We start from the raw sequence: 19,038 nt of genomic DNA on the forward strand, positions 1-19,038 counted from the left end.
GTTGCTGTGCAGTATAAATACTACTGTGCATGTGAGATACAGAGTAAGGACTCAGTCACTATTTGGGATGCCTGTATTCTCCCTAATATTTGCAATTTCATTTGGCACATTTTAACACTGAGCTTGGAGAAGACCGGGGGTTCTGGGCCCAGAGGTGGCTGATGGGTCCGCTGATTTTACCTGGGGACCTCTGCCCCAGGGGACAGACTCACCTCGCTGTCAGTCATGCTCTTGGGGATGCTGTGGGAGGCGGCCTTTCCCAGCCCGTCTTTGATATCTGCCAGAGGTTACCTGGGCCTTCCTCGGTGCCTGAATGGACACCACCACCTCTTTGTGGGTAGTGGGAGGCCTCTTGGGTCAGGAGCAGTGACTATAAGAAACGTCACCATCTCCACTGAGATTTCCAGCCCAGGTGCTCCTCAGCCCCCCAGAGGCCACCCGGCTTACAGCCACCACCCCTGAGACGACTTGGTGCGCGGAAGAGCAGAGAGAGGGCGGTGGCTTGGGAGGCAGCAGCAGGCTGGAGGTGACAGGGCGTGCCTGTATGCCAGAGTGTGGACAGAGACCTCGGGAGGCTCCTCCACAGCTGACAGAGGTGCAAGTGTGTCACACAGGGTCCAGGGCTTATCCAGCAGGAGGCAGAGCCCATTCCAGCAGCACTGCACGGCCCCAGCTCACTGCAAGGACAGCTGAGACTGCCCACTGCTTTGCATCTACCTTTGCAGCAGGACAGAGCAGAGGACGGCCCTGAGTTGTCCCAGGCTAGCTGAGACACAGAGTCTGCCAGATACACAGCCTGGGAATGCAATGGCTGACATTTGTGGAGTGCTTGCCTAAGCACGCTGCAGTGTCATCTCCAGAGAGCTGGGGATGACGGTCCCTCTCTGCGGCCCATACCCCTCTTTGGTGCATGGGTACCATGCTCCTTCACTGGACTTACTGTTGCTGAAATAAAACACCTGTGTGTCTCCTCCCTAGACTGGGAGCCTGTCTTGCTGATTTTTATACCTTCTGTGCCCTTCAGGGCCTGGCCCATAGAAGGCACTCAGTATACCTTTAGTAACGGAGACAAATGGTGGCCTAAGGAGGGTTGGAGACGGAGTGATTCTGAAAGCATTCTTTGGGGATGGAAAATATTTAAGGGGCTGGAGTTCAAGAGATCGTCTCTAGACCTGCTGTGCCATCAGGTTGCTGTGTGATCTTGGGCAAATGTCCAACTTCTCTGGGCCCCAGTTTCCTGTGCTAGATCACCTTCAAGGTCTCATCCCGCTTATTCCACAACACCCTGTCTGGCTGCTCGGAATAATTTATAGCCTAGAGAATAAAAGATGAATGGCTTGGCAGGCATGTGTGTTGTAGCAGAGACAAGCGACAAATGGGAGATGGATTTTAGCTCATTAAGGGTCCAGCCTGCTTGCCAAGTACAAAACGACCACCTCATCTCTCCTTCCAAGCCAGTGAGTCTTCTTTCTTTTGCAGGTTTTGGTACTGATATGATGGTGTGAGAAAGGGCGCTGCTCCCAGTCAGGCGCTAGGGTGGATCTGGGAGCCTGGCTTCACTGGACCAGATCTCGTGGCTCCTTAGACATATCAGGTGCTTTCTGACAGTTACCCAGACTTCAGATGATGACTGTTTCATGTGACTTTAATAAGCCAGAGAGAGCTGGCTATTTAGATGTGCAAATTTCTTGTTACTGTGAATTGAAATGAATCTCTGTCCCGCAGAAAATTGAGGGTGGGTTAGAAATGGTTGAGTATTCTTGACACCAATGATTTAAAAGTGAAAATAGCCCTGTGGCCCTTTGAAGAGCTGGGAAGAGGAAAAGATTTGGCCCCAAAGATGGTTCTTTACTTACCTCCGTTCTCAGAATGCCGGGAAACCCTAAGACCATCCTCATCTAGTTTTACTGACATGGCAGCTGACACCAGGAGATGCTAAGTCTCCCTGGGCCTGCAGCATCTTTAGAGGTCTTTTGCATGACTTGGTCATATCTCTGGCTGCCACATGGATGGGGCAGAGCTGCAGGGCATTTGGGTTCTGGGTGTTCTGTTTGCTCACTTATTTTAGTTTTTCCGTCAGATCTAGGTACCACTGAAGGAAAGAATGTGGGGAAGCATCTCGGAAGTCAACTCCACTGAGACGATAGGGAATTCACACACTGCCAAGCTCAAAGGAGAGCATGGAAGGGAAAAAATGGATGGCTGCGTGTTGTCAAACCGCTGGATAAGGGGAAGATAGGATCCATGAAACAGAATCAAGGAATATGATCATCAGTGTCATTCATGCCTTACTGAGTACCTGTAATTTCCAGAGCACCACTAAAGTGGGAGGGAACCAGTGTGTAGGGATGATGGGAAGTTAGCGATGAGGGAGGCAGGGCCTGTCCTGGAGGAGCCCAGGGTCCAGGGCTTATCCAGCAGGAGGCAGAGCCCATTCCTGCCAGCACTATCGATTTTGACCAGGCTGCTTTCAGGCCCTATTCCCAAGTCTCCTGTTGGAGCGTAAAGCTTCTTTTTAAAGTGCTTACATTACCCTGTGTTGTTGGCTGCCTCTGGGTTCATTTCTCTGCTGTGAATAATTAATGCTGTGAGTGGATGAAGTGCTGTTCACAGGTGTCAAATCAAGATCCAGAGACAAGGTTGGCAGAGCCAGCACCGCTGGGCCACTTTACCTGCCTGCTAGGGGCGCAGGTGCCAGAGTCAGTCCCAGGCTCCCTGGACACAAGGTCACCTCTGACCAGCAGGCGCCCTTTATGGCTCTGCGGACAGACTCTGAGCCTGATGGGGAGGCCCCTCTGTGCAGAAGTCAGCTGAACTCCTTCGCTGAGCTCTCTTCCTGCAGCACTGGGGTCTTCCAGGATGCGTGGAAGAGGGCAGTGGGGGCGGGGGCGCTTCCCTGGCTGAGTGCTCCATACACCTGCTGCAGACCCTCACTATTCTGCCATCAGGAGATGGAGCACAGCCTTCGGGTTGCAGCCTGGAGGGGGCAGATATTCAAGAGCAGAATTTCTTTTCTCTCAGTTCTTGTTGGATTTATCAATGAAGATTCCTGGTGTAAGTTGAAGACACCTTCTCTATAACAGGGAGAAATTTTCACTGATCTTCTGCTTAAGAACTTTAGACCCCTAAAATGTGACCTTGATTTATTTTTCTTTTCCTTTTTTTTTGAAATGGAATCTCACTCTTGCCCAGGCTGGAATGCAGTGGCACGATCTCGGCTCACTGCAACCTCCGCCTTCCAGGTTCAAGCGATTCTCCTGTCTCAGCCTCCTGGGTAGCTGGGATTACAGGCATGTGCCATGATGCCTGGCTAATTTTTGTATTTTTAGTAGAGACGGGGCTTCACCATGTTGGCCAGGCTGGTCTCGAACTCCTGACTTCAAGTGATCCGCCTGCCTCAGCCTCCCAAAGTGCTGCGATTACAGGTGTGAGCCACTGCGCCCAGCTGAACTTGATTCCTTTTAACTATACATTGTGAATATGCTTCTAAATCAGTATACAAAGCCCCTCATGCTTTTTGATAGTAGCAGAATATTTCCTGGGGATGCCTCATCATTCATTTATACAGGTAGTGCCTGTATTTAGGAGTTTTTGTTTTGTTTAACTGTTGAAGGTTCTCAGTTCCTTGTCTATAATTCTTGTAAACCCAGAAAATCTGAGACGGGTCTCAGTTAATTTAGAAAGTTTATTTTACTAAGGTTGAAGATGTGCACCCGTGTCACAACCCCAGGAAGTCCTGACAACACGTGCCCAAGGCAGTTGGGGCACCGCTTGGTTTTATATATTTTAGGCAGACATGAGATGTCATCAATATATGTAAGAAGTACATTGGTTCATCCAGAAAGGCAGAGACAACTGGAAGCAGGGAGAAGGCTTCCAGGTCACAGGTAGGTGAGGGACAAGCGGTTGCATTCTTTTGAGTTTCTGATAAGCCTTTCCGAAGGAGGCAATCAGAATATGCATCTATCTCAGTGAGCAGAGGATGACTTTGAATGGAATGGGAGGCAGGTTTGCCCTGAGGAGTTTCAGCTTGAATTTTCCCTTTAGCTTAGTGATTTGGGGATTCAAGATATTTTTCTTTCACATTCTAAAATTTTAAGCTGTGCTCATAAACAAATTTTTAATAATTCACTGGGTAGCAAGAACATATTTGAGCAGACATGAGGCTATTTATAGTCTTTAAAAATTCCATTTGGTATGATGTCTCATATATTTAAATGCTGGCTGTATTATATGGGGTGAATTTGCAGAAATTGAATTGCTGAATCAAAGCTTATACTTATTTTATGTTCTACTAAATACTGTCCGACTGCTCTCCCTGAGGGTCATCATGATAATAGGCCATCATTGCCTGGGAGCACCTGTTTCAAACTGTCCCCACCAGCACTGTGTTAACATTTTAATCAGTGTCCTTTGTATGCTTTGAGTTCATATTGTTTCCATCTTTGCTGATTTCCCTTTCTGCTGCAACATCCCTTCTGTTTAAGTCATAAACCTTTACAAGGTTCCGAAACCAAGGTGGATACCCAGGCTATGCATAGAGGAATGAGATGGGGTTGATCTCAAGCTCATGTCTGGTGTAGAAGACAGAGGCCTCTAACAGTTAACCGCAATATTGCACATGGTGAGAACTGTAGAAATGGGGGTCCTGCCAAGGGTGGAGCAGGACAGATCGGGGAGGGCAGGGGATGGTGTTGGGAGAGACCTCACAGGGCTGATCTTTGAAGCGGGGCGAAGCAGTCAGAGACTTTGGGAGGAGTGCAGGCATGGGAACATGAAGGTGCAGCGTGCAGTGGGGACCATGGTGCTGGAGTCCAGAGTGCCTGGTGGATGGCAGGAGATGAGATGGGAAAAGGAGGGAGAAGCCTAGCAAGAAGAGTCTCAAACGCCGTCTGAGGGGCTAAGACTCCCTCCTGCATGCAGCATTGTGGCAGGCCAGGTCTCACCAACACAGGCCTCCATAACAAGTGTTTCAGTACTGACTGAGTGGTTAAGTTAAATATTAAAAGCTAAAAAAAAAAAAAAAAAAAAAAGCCAGTGCCCTTATATAAAGGCTGGGGTGTAACAAAAGCCCACCAGGAGTTTTGCCTAGGCCTTTCCTGGGCCTTAAAGCATGACAAAATAATGAAGGAATTCTTAACATGACCCATTTAGGATTAAATAAGTTTTATTTGGTGTCTGAAGAAACTCCCCAGGCCTCCACAAACAAGTTTATTGCGGGTCTGAATGAACTCCCAAACCTCTGTGATTTAGTAGGAGACAAGATAAGGGTAATCACCCCAGCACCTGGACCCGTTTAGATTAAGTGAATTTACTGAGGCTCCAGAAGAAGGTCTTGAGGACTCAGACATTAGTTATAATTTAAAAGAAGTTAATCACTTATGTCTTTAGATGAATGCACACTTACAGGTAGACATATAGCTTAGAAGGTATATGAGCTCTGGAAAACTTTGTAATTTTGAGTTGGTCTGGCCATAATTTCCAGGCCTTCTACCAGTAACTGGTTGCAGAAATAAAAATTCTCTTCCTCTCCAGTTCATCTGCATCTCATTATTGGGCCACAAGAAATAGCAGCCTGACCCTCATTTTGGTCTAGGAACAGTATGACGACATGGTCCTCTGGTCTAAAGGGGAGGAGGTTGTGGTTGTAGTAAAGGCAAGACAGAGTCGGACTCCTGTAGAAATAGGGCAGAGGAACAGGCGGTGGGCATGAAAAGCATCTCACAGAAGAGTCAATATAGAGGTGAAGGGAGTCAAATAAATCAGAGGTTTCTGGTTGGGAGGACAGAGAGAGACCATGAAAAGAATAGGTTCTGGGAAAGATTCAGTAGAAGACTGAGTAGAGAATGTCGTATATGCATGTGGAGTTTGGAGTTCTTGCAGAATACCCAGGAAATGGAGCCAGTGAGCAATTCACTTTTGCAGCAGAGGTGGAAGAGGGCAGAATGTAGTCCAGAGCTGGAATGTAGACTTAAGAGTTCTGAGCATTTGCTTATAACAGCAAACCAGCTGCTATAGTCTGAATATGTGTATCCTTAACAAAATTCCTATGTTGGAACCTAACACCCAATGTATTAGTATTAAGAGGTGGCCTTTGGGGAAGTGACTTAAGTCATGAGGGCTCTGTCCTCATGAATGGGATTACAAAAGAGGTTGCAGAGAGCTCACCTGCCCTCTTTTGCCCTGTGAGGACACAGCAGCAAGACATCATTTATGAAGCAGGGAGCCCTGACTAGATACTGAATCTGCTGGGCCTTGATCCTGGGCATCCCAGCCTCCAGAACTATGAGCAATCAATTTCTGTTGTTTATAAATTACCCAAGCTGTGGTATTTTGTTATAACAGCCTGAATGGACTGAGACCAACTCAAGTAAAAATAGACCTGAGAAAGTAAACCAGGTGTGAACCTCAGTGTAGGTTTCCAGATTTTTTAGGTACTAGAATCTTATCTCCCTTCCTGATCTCATTGCCAAACTCAGCTCATTACTTTAGTATTTATCATGCCTGTGTGATTTCAATGATAGGAAATTTATTATAAAAATAAAATTGATAATAAATTTGTGACAGGGTCTTGCTCTGTCACCCAGGCTGGAACACAGTAGTGCAGTACTAGCTCACTGCAGCCTCAAACCCCTTGACTCAAGCGATCCTCTCACCTCAGCCTCTGAGTTGCTAGGACTATAGGCATGTGCTACCACGTCTGGCTAATTTTAAAGATTTTTTTATAGAGACAGGATCTCACTGTGAGCTCATAGGCAGACTTCTGAGCTCATAGGCAGACTTCTGTTTTTCACTTTAGTATGGAAAATGAAAAACACCTTCCAGAGGAGGTGGTTTCTGGTAGTAACTGTGTTTCTGAAAGAGACATATGGCCAGAATTTATTTTTTAACCTTATATTTAGTCAACCAGAAACTAGGAGGATTGTTTTTCAGGATGGGATTGAATAGAACTAATTTTAAATGACCAGCAGTTTACTGAAAGGAGACAGAGGGAAAACCTCTACCCCAGAAACACAAAGGTGGAGTTTCAAAAACTCTGGGCCAGGTGCAGTGGCTCACACCTGTAATCCCAACACTTTTGGGCCAAGGCAAGAAGATCACTATGGCCAGGAGTTAGAGACCAGCCTGGGCAACATAGTGAAACCTCATCTGTACAAAAAATTGTTTTAATTAGCTGGGCATGGTGGTGTGCACCTGTAGTTTTAGCTACTTGGGAGGCTGATGTGAAGGGATCACTTAAGCCAAGGAATTTGAGGCTGCAATGAGCTATGATTGCACCATTGCACTCCAGCCTGGGTGACGCAGTGAGACCTTGTGTCAAAACAAACAAACAGAACAAAAAACTCCGTAGTTACCAAAGTTCAGCAGTAATTTAAGAGCTTCTTGGCCCATCTTACCTCACCTCTTCACTTTAACTCTGGGTGCATCTGGGCTCCAAGGCAGCAGCTACTCAAGGGTTAAAATAGCAAAGAAATGAGCACTTTCTACCCCCTTTGGTCTGCTAATATTAGTGATTTTAGTAAGCATTTATAATGCTTTCTCCCGTGGTAGAAATACAAGTAAAATTTCCCTAGGTAAATCCTGTATGCCACCCTGAATGCAACTAGTTGGGGTTTATACAAGTCAGAGAAGATATTTTCTGGTGATAACTGTGTCTCTGAAGGAATGATTGACAGGGCAGCCATCTTCCCACCCTCAACATCTCGGGCTCAGGCCTCATCAAAGCAGTGATGGCCCCCTCCTTAGAACCCAGAGATGTTTGACTTCGCCGTGGGATGTGTTGACCAAATCAAAGTTGAAACATCATCAAAATGAGGCCATACGTCTCAACACACAGGCACCTCCCTGCCCATCAGGGAAACCATGTTAGGCCAGGAGGACAATTCTGACATCATGTGGATTACCAACTGAGGTTGACAGGAAAGAAAGAACCATGAGTTCATAGTCAGGTCTGTGAAGTTTTTGACTTGAAAGCAAGACAGATAAAATGGTCTAAAATCTTGTGTTCGGAAAGATGAAAGTTCTATTAAAAATGTTGTTTTCTCGCAGACGTACAATATTGCAAGTAATCAGATTATGCCTAGACTTTCATTGTGGTGGTATCTTGGGTGTTCACATATGACCAAACTCATCAGATTATACACAGCTCTTTGTATATCAAGTATACATCAATAAAGCTGTTAAAACAAAATACACCTGCTCAGAAAAGCCAGAACAACACCCCCCACCCACCAGCTCACCCACCACATGTTCCTTCCCAGCACCAAGAGTCACAGGCAAGAGGGCTCCAGATTTAGGTCCTTGGTTCTCAGCCCTGCTGTGTACTGAAAACTCCTGAGGAGCATGTCCCAGCCAGCAGGCACGGGTGTTTTTAAAGCTGCTGGACAGTTCTGATGTGAGCCCGTGCTGAGAGCCACTGCTTTCCACAGCACTCCTCACAGGTGTGTCTTGAGGCTGCTGGAGTTCTGCCCAAACCACCTCCTCCTGGTTTGAGTTTTATCCACATGTATGGGCCGGGACTTCTGCTGCCTCATTCAAATGAGAGAGCTTTCCTGGGGTAGGATGGACTCCTAAAGGCAAAGCCAGGATATGACCCAGGAGGTTATGCCACATTAAGGCTGGAAATGCATAAGTGTATTAAGTAATGTTATAAAGAAGCTTGTGGGGCCGGGCACAGTGGCTCAAAGTGCCTGTGATCCCCGCAGTTTGAGAGGCTGAGGCTGGCGAATCACCTGAGTTTGGGAGTTCGAGACCAACCTGACCAACATGGGTAAACCCCGTCTCTACTAAAAATACAAAAATTAGCCAGGCATGGTGGCGCATGCCTGTAATCCCAGCTACTTGGGAGGCTGAGGCAGGAGAATCACTTGAACCTGGGAGGTGGAGGTTGCGGTGAACCAGGATCGCACCACTGAAATTCAGCCTGGGCAAGAAGAGCGAAGCTCCATCTCAAAAAAAAAGAAGCTTGTGGCTGGGTTCAGTGGCTCATGCATGTAATCCCAGCACTTTGGGAGGTCAAGACAGGCGGATCACCTGAGGTCAGGAGTTTGAGACCAGCCTGGCCAACATGGTGAAACCCGTCTCTACCAAAAATATAAAAAATTAGCTGGGCGTGGGGGCGCACATCTGTAATCCCAGCTTCTCGGGAGGCTGAGGCAGGAAAATCACTTGAACCCAAGAGGTGGAGGTTGCAGTGAGCCGAGATCGTGCCACTGCACTCCAGCCTGGGCCACAAGAGCAAAACTCCATCTCAAAAAATGGTGATGAGTAATACATTTTTGCATAATAGATTTATCATTGGGAGAGATGAGTGTGAGGCAGTGATGTCATCTGAAAGGGAAGTGAGCTTGCAAGAGTTAGTGGGAGAATGTCCTGATGATCACAGATGACTTGTCTAGGAGAGAAGAGGCAGGAATGCCCAGGGCACCAGTGTGCCCAGAGACAAACAGCCCACCAGGCTGAGATTTTAGAAGGACCTGGGCGAGAGATGGGAGGTGGGCTTGTCAGGGCAGTTGCCAGAGCAGTGGGGACCTCTCGAAGGCATCGAAATTATTAAAAGGGTGTTTTGTGCTCGATTGAAATTAATTTGGGTTTGCCTCTCTAAGGTCCTATTGGGTTGGTCTTTTATGGGACCGTGAGACGGGACATCAGTGATCTGACACTGTGTCCTGGTTTAATAGAGACGTTTGATAGCATCTTTGCTGAGGTCAGTAATAAATAGTCCAGTTAGGTGGATTTGTAACTGTTATAATAGCTGTATTTATAAAATTATGATTAGTAAAATCTCAACATAGAAGAAACGTCTCTAATGGAATTCACCATTGACTTCATCATCAATACTTCAGCATTGACTTGAATGAAAATAGGGAAGGCTTGCCATGTTGATCATAGGTACAGGTTCCTTCCCTCCCTCCCTCCCTTCCTTCCTTCCTTCCCCCTCTCTTTCTAAATTAAGGTACAATTCACCTACCATAAAATGCACTTGCCCATTTTTTTAATCCCGATGCTGAAACTGATCTGCTCCATCTGAGTAGAGAGCATCTGGCTGTGAGTTGGGCTGAGCTCATGGGCCCTCACCTTTCCGTCTTCCCACCTTACCCTCCTTTTCTGCGCGCTCCTAGAGTCCTTGCAGCTAAGCCAGGACTCACTTCGTGGTGCAACCTTCTTTCTTTCCCTTTGGTTTTCTTTCTGCAGGCAGACTGCTGGACTTTGGGAAGGTCTCAGGTTTTGGATTTCAGCTTCAGGGCATGGAAAGATTCCTCTTCATTTTCAGGTCCCAGTCTCGTCTCTCCCTGACCCGACTGTGGATTATTGGACGTGGCCATTCTAAGTCGTGTGTGATCGTCGCAGAGAGGAGGAGCAGAGTTGGCTGGGTGGCCTTCAGCAGTCCTGGGTCCCAGCAAAACTTGACTCATATCCTCCATGTCAGTGACAGAAAACTGGAAGGAATAGTGAATGCCTTGAGTGACAGAATGAGGATCCAAAGGCCCTTGATAGGATAAAAGTAATGGGCCAGATTGCATAAGTTTGCCCTTTTTATGGATAAGCATAAGGTCCTATATTTGGGTCCCAGACTGTACTGCATCCGTACAGCATGGGAAGACAGAACTTACTGAGAACTTGGAAGTTTTGATGGAAGGTTTATTAGGATTTGGCTGTGTCACAGTTGTTAAAAAGGTTAATCCTGCCTGAAGCTCCAGTAAGTGTGGAAATGAGAGTAAACTGGGATTCTTCCTAATAAAGAGAAACCATAATTTTGCCCAAGCTAGGCATTATTTCCTGGAGAAGAGAAGGCTTGGGAAAATATGCGAGTCCCTTTGGATATTGGAAAGAAAGACTGGCTGTGTGAGTCATGAATCAGCCTAGTGGGGCCTGCCTTGGATTCTGCACAGGGAACAGTGCCCATGGTCATGGAAGGCACTTGCCCTGGGGCCTTGCTGCAGGGAGTGGCAGCATCTGCCTGGGCAGGTTGGAGGGGAAGGTCAGTCACTGAATGGTCGGGTGGGTTCCTTGATCCAGGTGAGGCACAGAGCTCTGCAGTCCTTACAAGGAGATTTGCTGGGGCACTGGGTAGCTAAGGACCGAGCCCTCCTCTGCTCCCCCAGAGGCTCACGTATCCTTTGGAGTTTTCTGCTGAAACTTTATAGGGCTCTGTGTTTAGTTTCTCTGGAGAGCCCAATTTCTCATAGGTAGCTAATCTCGAAGGCCAGTGATAAGCCTGAATGTACTTCCTGCTTCTAACTTGGGAAGCCTCCTTCAAGTATGTGCTGCGGGCTCAGCTTTGTGGAGAATGCAGGTGATAATGAGGAGCGTGAAAAGCAGGGTTAGCTGACAGGGGCAGTGTGATTGAGAAGAACAGACCAGCTGTCAAATTGAGAGACTGGGACTGGACGGGAGAAAGGAGCTGTTGTACCAGCAAGTGCTTAGTGAAGAGAAAGGTTTGCTGAGGGTTAATCTTGCAGGCAGGAGAAAGGATTGGATTCTCGAACTCCCCAAAAAAGTTACAATCCCCACCAACTCTGTCTCCAGACCCGCACCCTGAATATTTTACTCAGACTTTAGCTGCTCCACCAGATGCAGAGATGATTTTTCTATAAATCCTTTTAAATACAATTACTGCTAAAGTGGTGCTTAAGTTCAGGCTGCTGTAACAGCAGTACCAGAGGCTGTGGGGCTTAAACAATGTGTGTTTATTTCTCACACCTCTGGAGGCTGGAAGTCCAAGACCAAGGTGCCGTCAGCTCTGGTGTCTGGTGAGGGCTCTGTCCGTGGTTCGTAGGCACTGTCTTGTTCCATCTTCACGTGGTGGGGAGCGGAGCAAGCAGCAAGCCCTCTTCATGGCTCTTCTTATAGAGACCCCAACCCTGTCACGAGGGCTTCACCTTCCAAAAGCCCCACTTTTTAACACCATCCCATTGCGGGGTAGCCTTTCAACACACCAGTCTGGGGGAGACAGTTTCCATCCATAGCAACGACACATGGAAAGGTTTACAAACTGACTTTTGGCTTTTTTCTTTTTTACATAGAAAGATTTTGTGACTTTACTAACACTGAACATTCCTTGACCTAGTATGTTATCCTTTCATACTCTTGAGATCTATGTAACCCAAAGGCTAAGAATTAAATGTGTCCAGTGGCCATACCCTCTTTCCTCCTGTGCAGTACTAAGCATAACACATGCTTCCTTCTTAGGCTCCAAAAACTCCCACAGCGACTACCTGTTGTTTGCATTTGTTTGTTGCTCTGACACCTGTCCAAATCGTGGCCCGTAGACTCTCAGACATACATTTCCTTTTACATGACGAATCCCAGGGACTGCAGGTCCTATCATTGACTAGGGGAGAGAAGCCAGACACCCTGATTTTATCTCTGTAATATACCTAATTACCTGTCAGCAGCTGCTCAGAGTGGACTACCCATTCTCTGACCTCAGCAGAAATCTACATTTGTATCCAGGGGTACAGTAAGGAATACTTGGCTAACAGGCAGTAAGTCCAGGGGCCCATGTCTGCTGCTATACGTGATCTTTTCATTCTTTTGAAGTCTCATGTGTATTTCAGAGTCTCAGGACTATAATTAGATATGCTGTGGAGCGGATTTAGTTAAGAGTAATGTTTCTTCCTTTCTATGGCAAGTCTGACAGTTTATACATCTGGCACACAGAGAAGAACGAGATGAAAAACCCTTGCTGTTTTCTCCATCCTGATCTGTTCTGCAAAGGTGTAGTCTTGCGACGTCCTTGGGAGCAGCATTGCCATTCTGAGGCTTAGGGCAGTAGGAGTATTTGACTTGATGCATCCATGATAGGCATCTTCAGTGTGCTCGACTGCCTGGTAATGTTTACTATTTTAATTAAGCTCAGTGTTGCAGTGAATATCTCTTTGTAATTGCAGCTCTTTGGAACATCAGCAGGTGTGTGTGCTTAGGGCCCCAATTTACCAGCAGCTTCAAAAGGAAGAAAGCAGCAGAGAGAAAAGGGGTAACAGTGTCAGCACCTGGGTAATTGTGTGCTCCTTCGAGTAGCTGGGGCCTGCCAGCATCCACAGTGGGAGCCGGGCCAGGGCCACAGATGAGCTGCAAGAATGCAGAGAGTGAATGGGTCTTCAGCTCATGGAAGGAGCATAAAGGGTTCCTGTGTTTTGAGAGAAGAAAGAGATAATCAGTTGACAGCGTGTATTTGCTGCTGGTGTTCCAAATTTGGATTCTGAAAAGTGAGCTAGAGCACATAGATGTTGTGTCTTGCCAAGAAAGAGGAACTTGTAATCCGTTATACTCCAAATATTCTAGGACGGATATGTTCTCAGGCTGAGGGGTGTATGTGTGTTAATTCTGGATGAGGGCTCTACATATGTCTGAAAGCTGGTAGTCTGCTCTCTCCAGCATGGGAAATAGAATGCCATAGGGCTTAGGTTTCCAGGCAGCAAATGCTTCCTTACAAGTGTAAAGCTGAAAGGGAAGCATTTTAGCAAATTCAGCTCACGAAAAATGATTCAGTGACAGAATTTATTAGTGTATACCTGTTTTCCTCTTTTATATCAAGTGCATGGCTGCCAGCATTGGAGGGACCCAAGTATTAATACCTCTTAAGCATTGGCTGTGCTCGGAGCTGGAGCACGGACTATAAGAGCTGTTACAGTCGGGAGTAAAACCCAAGAGGGAGAGACACAGGAGCATCATGGTGGCAGAGGGTGGTGGAGCAATGGGAGGGAACTAGCAGGAGCTCAGAGGATCATGGCCAGTTCTCCCTAAGCTGCAGGTGTCTGTCGTCTCTGTTCCGCACCCCCCTCACTCCCTTCCCTCACTGTCAGCACGTGCAGAGGAGGCTGTTCATGGCTAGGCAGTGAGCTGAGTGTCCAGTTTGAGAGGGTCTTCATAAGAGTTGTATCTTCTAGAATTTGATCACTTGAGGACAATATATAGTAGAATCAGGCGTAAAAATGCCAAGAGCCATTTGACTAAAGCCAGTGCCACCTAGACAGAAGACAAGGACTGAAAGACCTTAGCCCAGCACTGTTAACAGCAGAAAGTGACCTTACAGTCAGGGAGACCTGAGCCTGAGGGCCACCCAGAATCTTCCACGAGGATGAATGGAGCCAGTTCTGGATAAACCAGAAGCTTGAGCCTGTCCACTTTTAACTTGGGGCTTCCCTGGCAGCAGCTGTGAAGAAGTGTGCCTTATGTCAGCCTGGCACACATAGATTTTTGTGCATGTGTGTGGATGTCTGCTGAAAACAGCCAATGTTGTGGGGGCATCCGCCATTCACTACAAATCGACACCGTCATTTCACCTAATATCGCATCTTACTTTATTATTTGTCTGTATGATTAAGTTATCTGCTAATTGTAGCGCATTGCTGACATCAAATGTTACAGGCTTTTCTGGAAATCTTTCTGGTCAATATGCAGTTCCAAGCTGAACAAAGAACCGTGCAAGCACTATTAAAGAGTGGTTGCTGAGTTCCTGTCTGTGGGTCCTGTCTCAGGGACCTCCTGTCGTTTGCCCAAGGGTCTGTTTTTTTCACATTGTCTCTGTTACCATGGTCTTTGAAATTTCCACAGCAGGTTATAAAAGCAGGGCCAAAGAAGAATAGGAAAATCAAGTGGGGATAGAGAAGGTGACCCTTTGGTCATGAAAGGCTCCATGTTACTGGAGAGGCAGCGTCTGTGCAAAATGCTTTACTGAAATGCTGGCCAAGTCCACTCTTCGCTTCTGCAGACAGTGACCTGGGCTGGAGGTGCAACATCTCTAATGTCTTGCTTCTAAGCTTATTTCAAACATGGCACTAATAATACTTTTATCTTGTATGTGGATGTTTTGAAAATTAACAAGACGTTTGTGAAGCACTTAGCCTGGTATAAGGTAAGAAGTGCTGATAACCTGTAAGCTGTGTTCGTCTTGACTCTGTGGCTGTGTAGTAAATCACTATAAACGTAGCAGACTGAAACAGCACACTCTTATTACTGCACAGCTCTGTAGATCTCAAGTCTGGGAAAGCACATTTGGGTTCTGGGCTCAGGGCCACCTCACGAGGCTGAGATTAAGCAGTAGGCTGGACTGCATTCTCACCTGGAGCTTAGAGTCCTCTGAATTGATTTGGGTTGTTGGCAGAATTCGGTTTCTTGTGGTTGTAGGGTTGAGGTCCTGCTGGGATTGCTCTTGGTGACTGCAGACCACACTCAGTCCTGGCCACATGGCCCTTTCACGTGGCTGCTATTAATAATATTTCAAAGCCAGCAGGAGAATCTCCAATCTGCAAGGGCAGAGACTTAGATAACACACTATCTCATTGAATGTTCTGTGATTGTGGGAGTGGCCATCCGGTATTCACAGGGTCCTGCCCACTGAAGAGGAGGGGATTATGCAGGGTGTGTTCTCTGAGGGGTGCAGTTCTTCGGGCCATGGTTGCATTCTGTCTTCCACACTCCCAAACTCACCATGAACCTCACTGGAGTGCTGAGGACGCCTGTCTTTGCACACTCATGAGAGGAAACGGTCCCACCTCTTTTAGTTTACAATTAATTGTCTGAACTCCATCCACCCTAAAAGCAAGAAGTCCTTCATCTCCCTCGACTGCTCCCTTCTCTTCCACACACACAGGCACACACACATTGATCAGCCGACACCAGTGAGATTCTAGGGGAAGGCCTAGGAGAATTGCAGAAGGTACTGTTTGTGCAGGGCTCTGGCCTGCAGAAACAGCCAGACCAGGTGTCTCACTCCCCCTCGCACCCTGTGCTCCTGCACTCATCTCCAGCATGCAGCAGTGGAACCAGGGGCATCAGCATTCCCCCCCGCCCCCAAGCGCTGAGACCCTGTGCCAGCTTCCCTCATTGGCAGACTGGATTCCTGCGTGCTCTCTGTTCAGACGTCACCTCCCGCACACATCCTCCCTGAGCACCCTGCTGCCTCGTGCTCTCAGCCTGCCAGTGCTGGCTCCATTTTTCACCACAGAAGAACTTATTACTGTCTAACACAGTTTCCGTTTTCTTGTTTACTATTTTCTCCCCCTTCTAGAGAGAAAGCTCCTCCCCAGCAGGGGTTTCCTCTGGGTTTTCCCTGCTCCACTCTCAGGAAAGCACAGAGCAGGCTCCTAGTATCCCCTTGGTGGATGCATGGAGTGTCAGGAGTGCAAGTGGCACGATCTTGGCTCACTGCAACCTCTGCCTCCTGGGTTCAAGCAGTTCTCCTGCCTCAGCTCCCTGAGTAGCCGGGACTACAGGTGCACACACTATGCCCAGCTAATTTTTGTAATTTTAGTAGAGACAGGATTTCACCATGTTGGCCAGGCTGGTCTCAAACTCCTGACCTCAAGTGGTCCACCCGCCTCGGCCTCCTAAAGTGCTGAGATTACAGGTGTGAGCCACTGCACCTGGCCAGGACCAGCAGCATTCTTGAGCACTCATTTAGGTAACTCTCAGTGGGAGCCAATGGGAGCATTTCATGGAAATCACAACACTTTGGGTACTGGGTAGGAATTCATGTTCATGGGCCAGGGGAAGACTGTACATGAATGCTGCCATATTGTCTGTGGAATGGTGTGGGGGTAGAGTGGGGAGGGAGTGTCTCTCAGCCCAGTTTGTCCTTGAAACAATAGAGGATTTAGCTGCCGTTGGGTGCAGGGTGTTTACAGAGAGGCAGCACCACCTCCAGGAGCTTTGGGCCTACTGGGTGCACAACCAGGGAAGAGCAACTTTGGAGCTTGGGTCTGCTGAGTTCCAGGTCGCTGTTATCTCACTTCGCATCTTAACTAGTTTTCTACACATACTTTACATAAAACAAGCCTATTTGTACTACAGTAATCTACACATTCAGTGCCCAAGACCTTAGACTGAATTGTATATTTCTCCCAGGTACTTTTTTTTAAAGGAAAAAAACTGGCAGGAACCTAGATCACAATTAGGTAATGGTTTAATATTGTAGAGAAGTGGCCCTCCCCACATCCCTGCCAATCCATTGCCGCTTGGGCTCAAAACACTCTAGTGAAAACTTCTCTGTAAAACGGAAGGGTTTGCGCTTTCATGGCATCTTCTCTCTTCAAGGAGGAAATGGGGTTGGGGCAGGGCAGGGATGTCGAGGGCACCGAGTGCCTCACCTGAGACCTTCGCAAGGGCCCATGCTCAGGTAGCTCTCTGGGAACAGCTTCTGAGCACACCCCCGAGAGCTATGCCCTGCCAGGGGCCCGGAAACCTCAGACACATTGGGGGATGAGGGGAGGGAGGCAGCGTGAGCAGTAATAGTGCCATCAGCACTTTATATGGTGATAAAGGCCTTAAAACTTAAATCAATGTTGTGCAGGGCCCCTGCGGTTCCACCCATTTTGCTGATGGAGAAACTGAGACTCACCAGAAGTCCCCACAACTAGTAAGTGGCAGGACCAGGACCACACCTGCAATTTATCTAACTCCACAGCCTCTGCTTTTAGCCTCAGTGGATGTGGTGGAGTATTTCCATCTTTTCCCCATAGTTGGGGACTGAAGACAGCAGAGATGAGCACCACATGGGTGCTGGGCTCCTGTGGAGCCTCCTCCCAGCAGCATTCCTGGTGGGCTTTAATGTCTGTCTTTGGTTGTGCCACCTCCCGGAAGGAATCCATTGGATTTGGCACACAGGATGCTTGTTAAATGCAGGGCTTTGCATCACACTGACTGTGCCCACCTCAGCACCTTGCTTTGGGCCACGGGCTGATGTCATTCTGCTCTGCTGGTTCTGTGAAATGCAGTGGAGGCAGTTCTGTCCTTTTTGCTCTTACTGATTTCTTCCTTCAAGAATGATTACATTGAAGCCCAGCCTGGACTGCACGGCTGGTCCGGTGGCTGCTTCCAATTCGGTGCTGACCAGCCTGTGTCTCTCTCCACAGATGCCGCTCCTACGAGGACTGCTGTGGCTCCAGGTGCTGTGTGCGGGCCCTCTCCATACAGAGGCTGTGGTACTTCTGGTAGGTCACAACTCCTCCTTGTTCCCCACCCCGAGAGCTCTGCCTCCCCGTCAGTGTTGTCACAGCCTTGGGTGTGACACCTTCGCTTGGGTGATGGCCTCAAGGACAGCCTTGGTCAGGAAAATGGGTATGTTTGGGTTGGCTTCATGACCGCAGTTGCATCCACGGAGTTTGTGGGAAGCCTGTTTTTGTTTTCACGGATTTTGGAGTGGGAAGAAGAGCTCTACTTTTGGTGAGGTGGCTGGACAACAGCCTCATCCTTCAGCAGCTCCTTGGCTAGTTTCTGAAATGGAGCCAAGGCTGATTGTCTTGAAGAATCAGAAAATCACCCACCGGAGACTGGCAGGCAATCAAGTTTTCATTGCCTGGACTCTTCCCCATCCATCTTGTGTTGGCTGACTCTTGGCTTTCAAGATAGGCAGCCTGCACGCATGTGCTTCCTCCAGCTCCTCTGGGGTGCATACAGAGCAGTCCAAAGTCGGCTCCTTGAGCAGGAACTGGTTCGATGCCTGCAGCATCCTGGAAGGGTGGGAGCGCATTCCATGGGGGGAGCCTCCTGTGGGCGGGAGCCTCAGGATGCCTGCTGGAGTGCCCCGAACAGCTGTTAAGACTGTGGAGATGACAGGTATTGCTTCAGATGAGAGGATGGCAGAGCGCATGTGGGAAAGGATTTATAAACCAAAGCAGCATTTCTTGTACCCGCTTGCTCCTCTTCTCCCATGCAGTGGTGATGCCCTTCACTAAACTTCAAAAAAGTTTAGAGTTTGCTGTCTGCATGATGCAAGCTTTTTTATGATGTTAAGATTTTGACTTTACTGACCTTTTGAGGCTTTAAGACCTTACTGAGCATGTGACAGCAGCCGCCTGAATTTTTGTGCGGTTTTATCTTTCTCCCTTAACACCTGGGCCCAGGGTTTGATTAGGGAAGCCTATAGGGAGTGGGGACTCCACGTGTTAGGTGACCAGGATGTTCTTTAATAGTGATGCCGTCTTTCATCATCACCTCACCACCTCGTTGGCCTCACCTGACCTTACAGCTGCTGGCCAGGCCTCCCTTAGTACCAGCCCGGTAAGCCCCACCTAGGTGTACCCCCACAACAAG

At 47.9% G+C, this 19,038-nt stretch overlaps 1 protein-coding gene across 1 annotated transcript in view; it reads left to right on the plus strand.

The window, feature by feature from the left end:
* The window catches only part of VOPP1 (VOPP1 WW domain binding protein), a 101,404-nt gene that overhangs the window by 56,640 nt on the left and 25,726 nt on the right, over positions 1 to 19,038 (plus strand). The window contains 1 exon segment of the mRNA NM_001131600.1: positions 17,859 to 17,936. Within this exon segment, the coding sequence (NP_001125072.1) occupies positions 17,859 to 17,936 (78 nt within the window).

Source organism: Pongo abelii, chromosome 6, assembly GCF_028885655.2.
Source record: "Pongo abelii isolate AG06213 chromosome 6, NHGRI_mPonAbe1-v2.0_pri, whole genome shotgun sequence".
NCBI classification, from domain to species: domain Eukaryota; kingdom Metazoa; phylum Chordata; class Mammalia; order Primates; family Hominidae; genus Pongo; species Pongo abelii.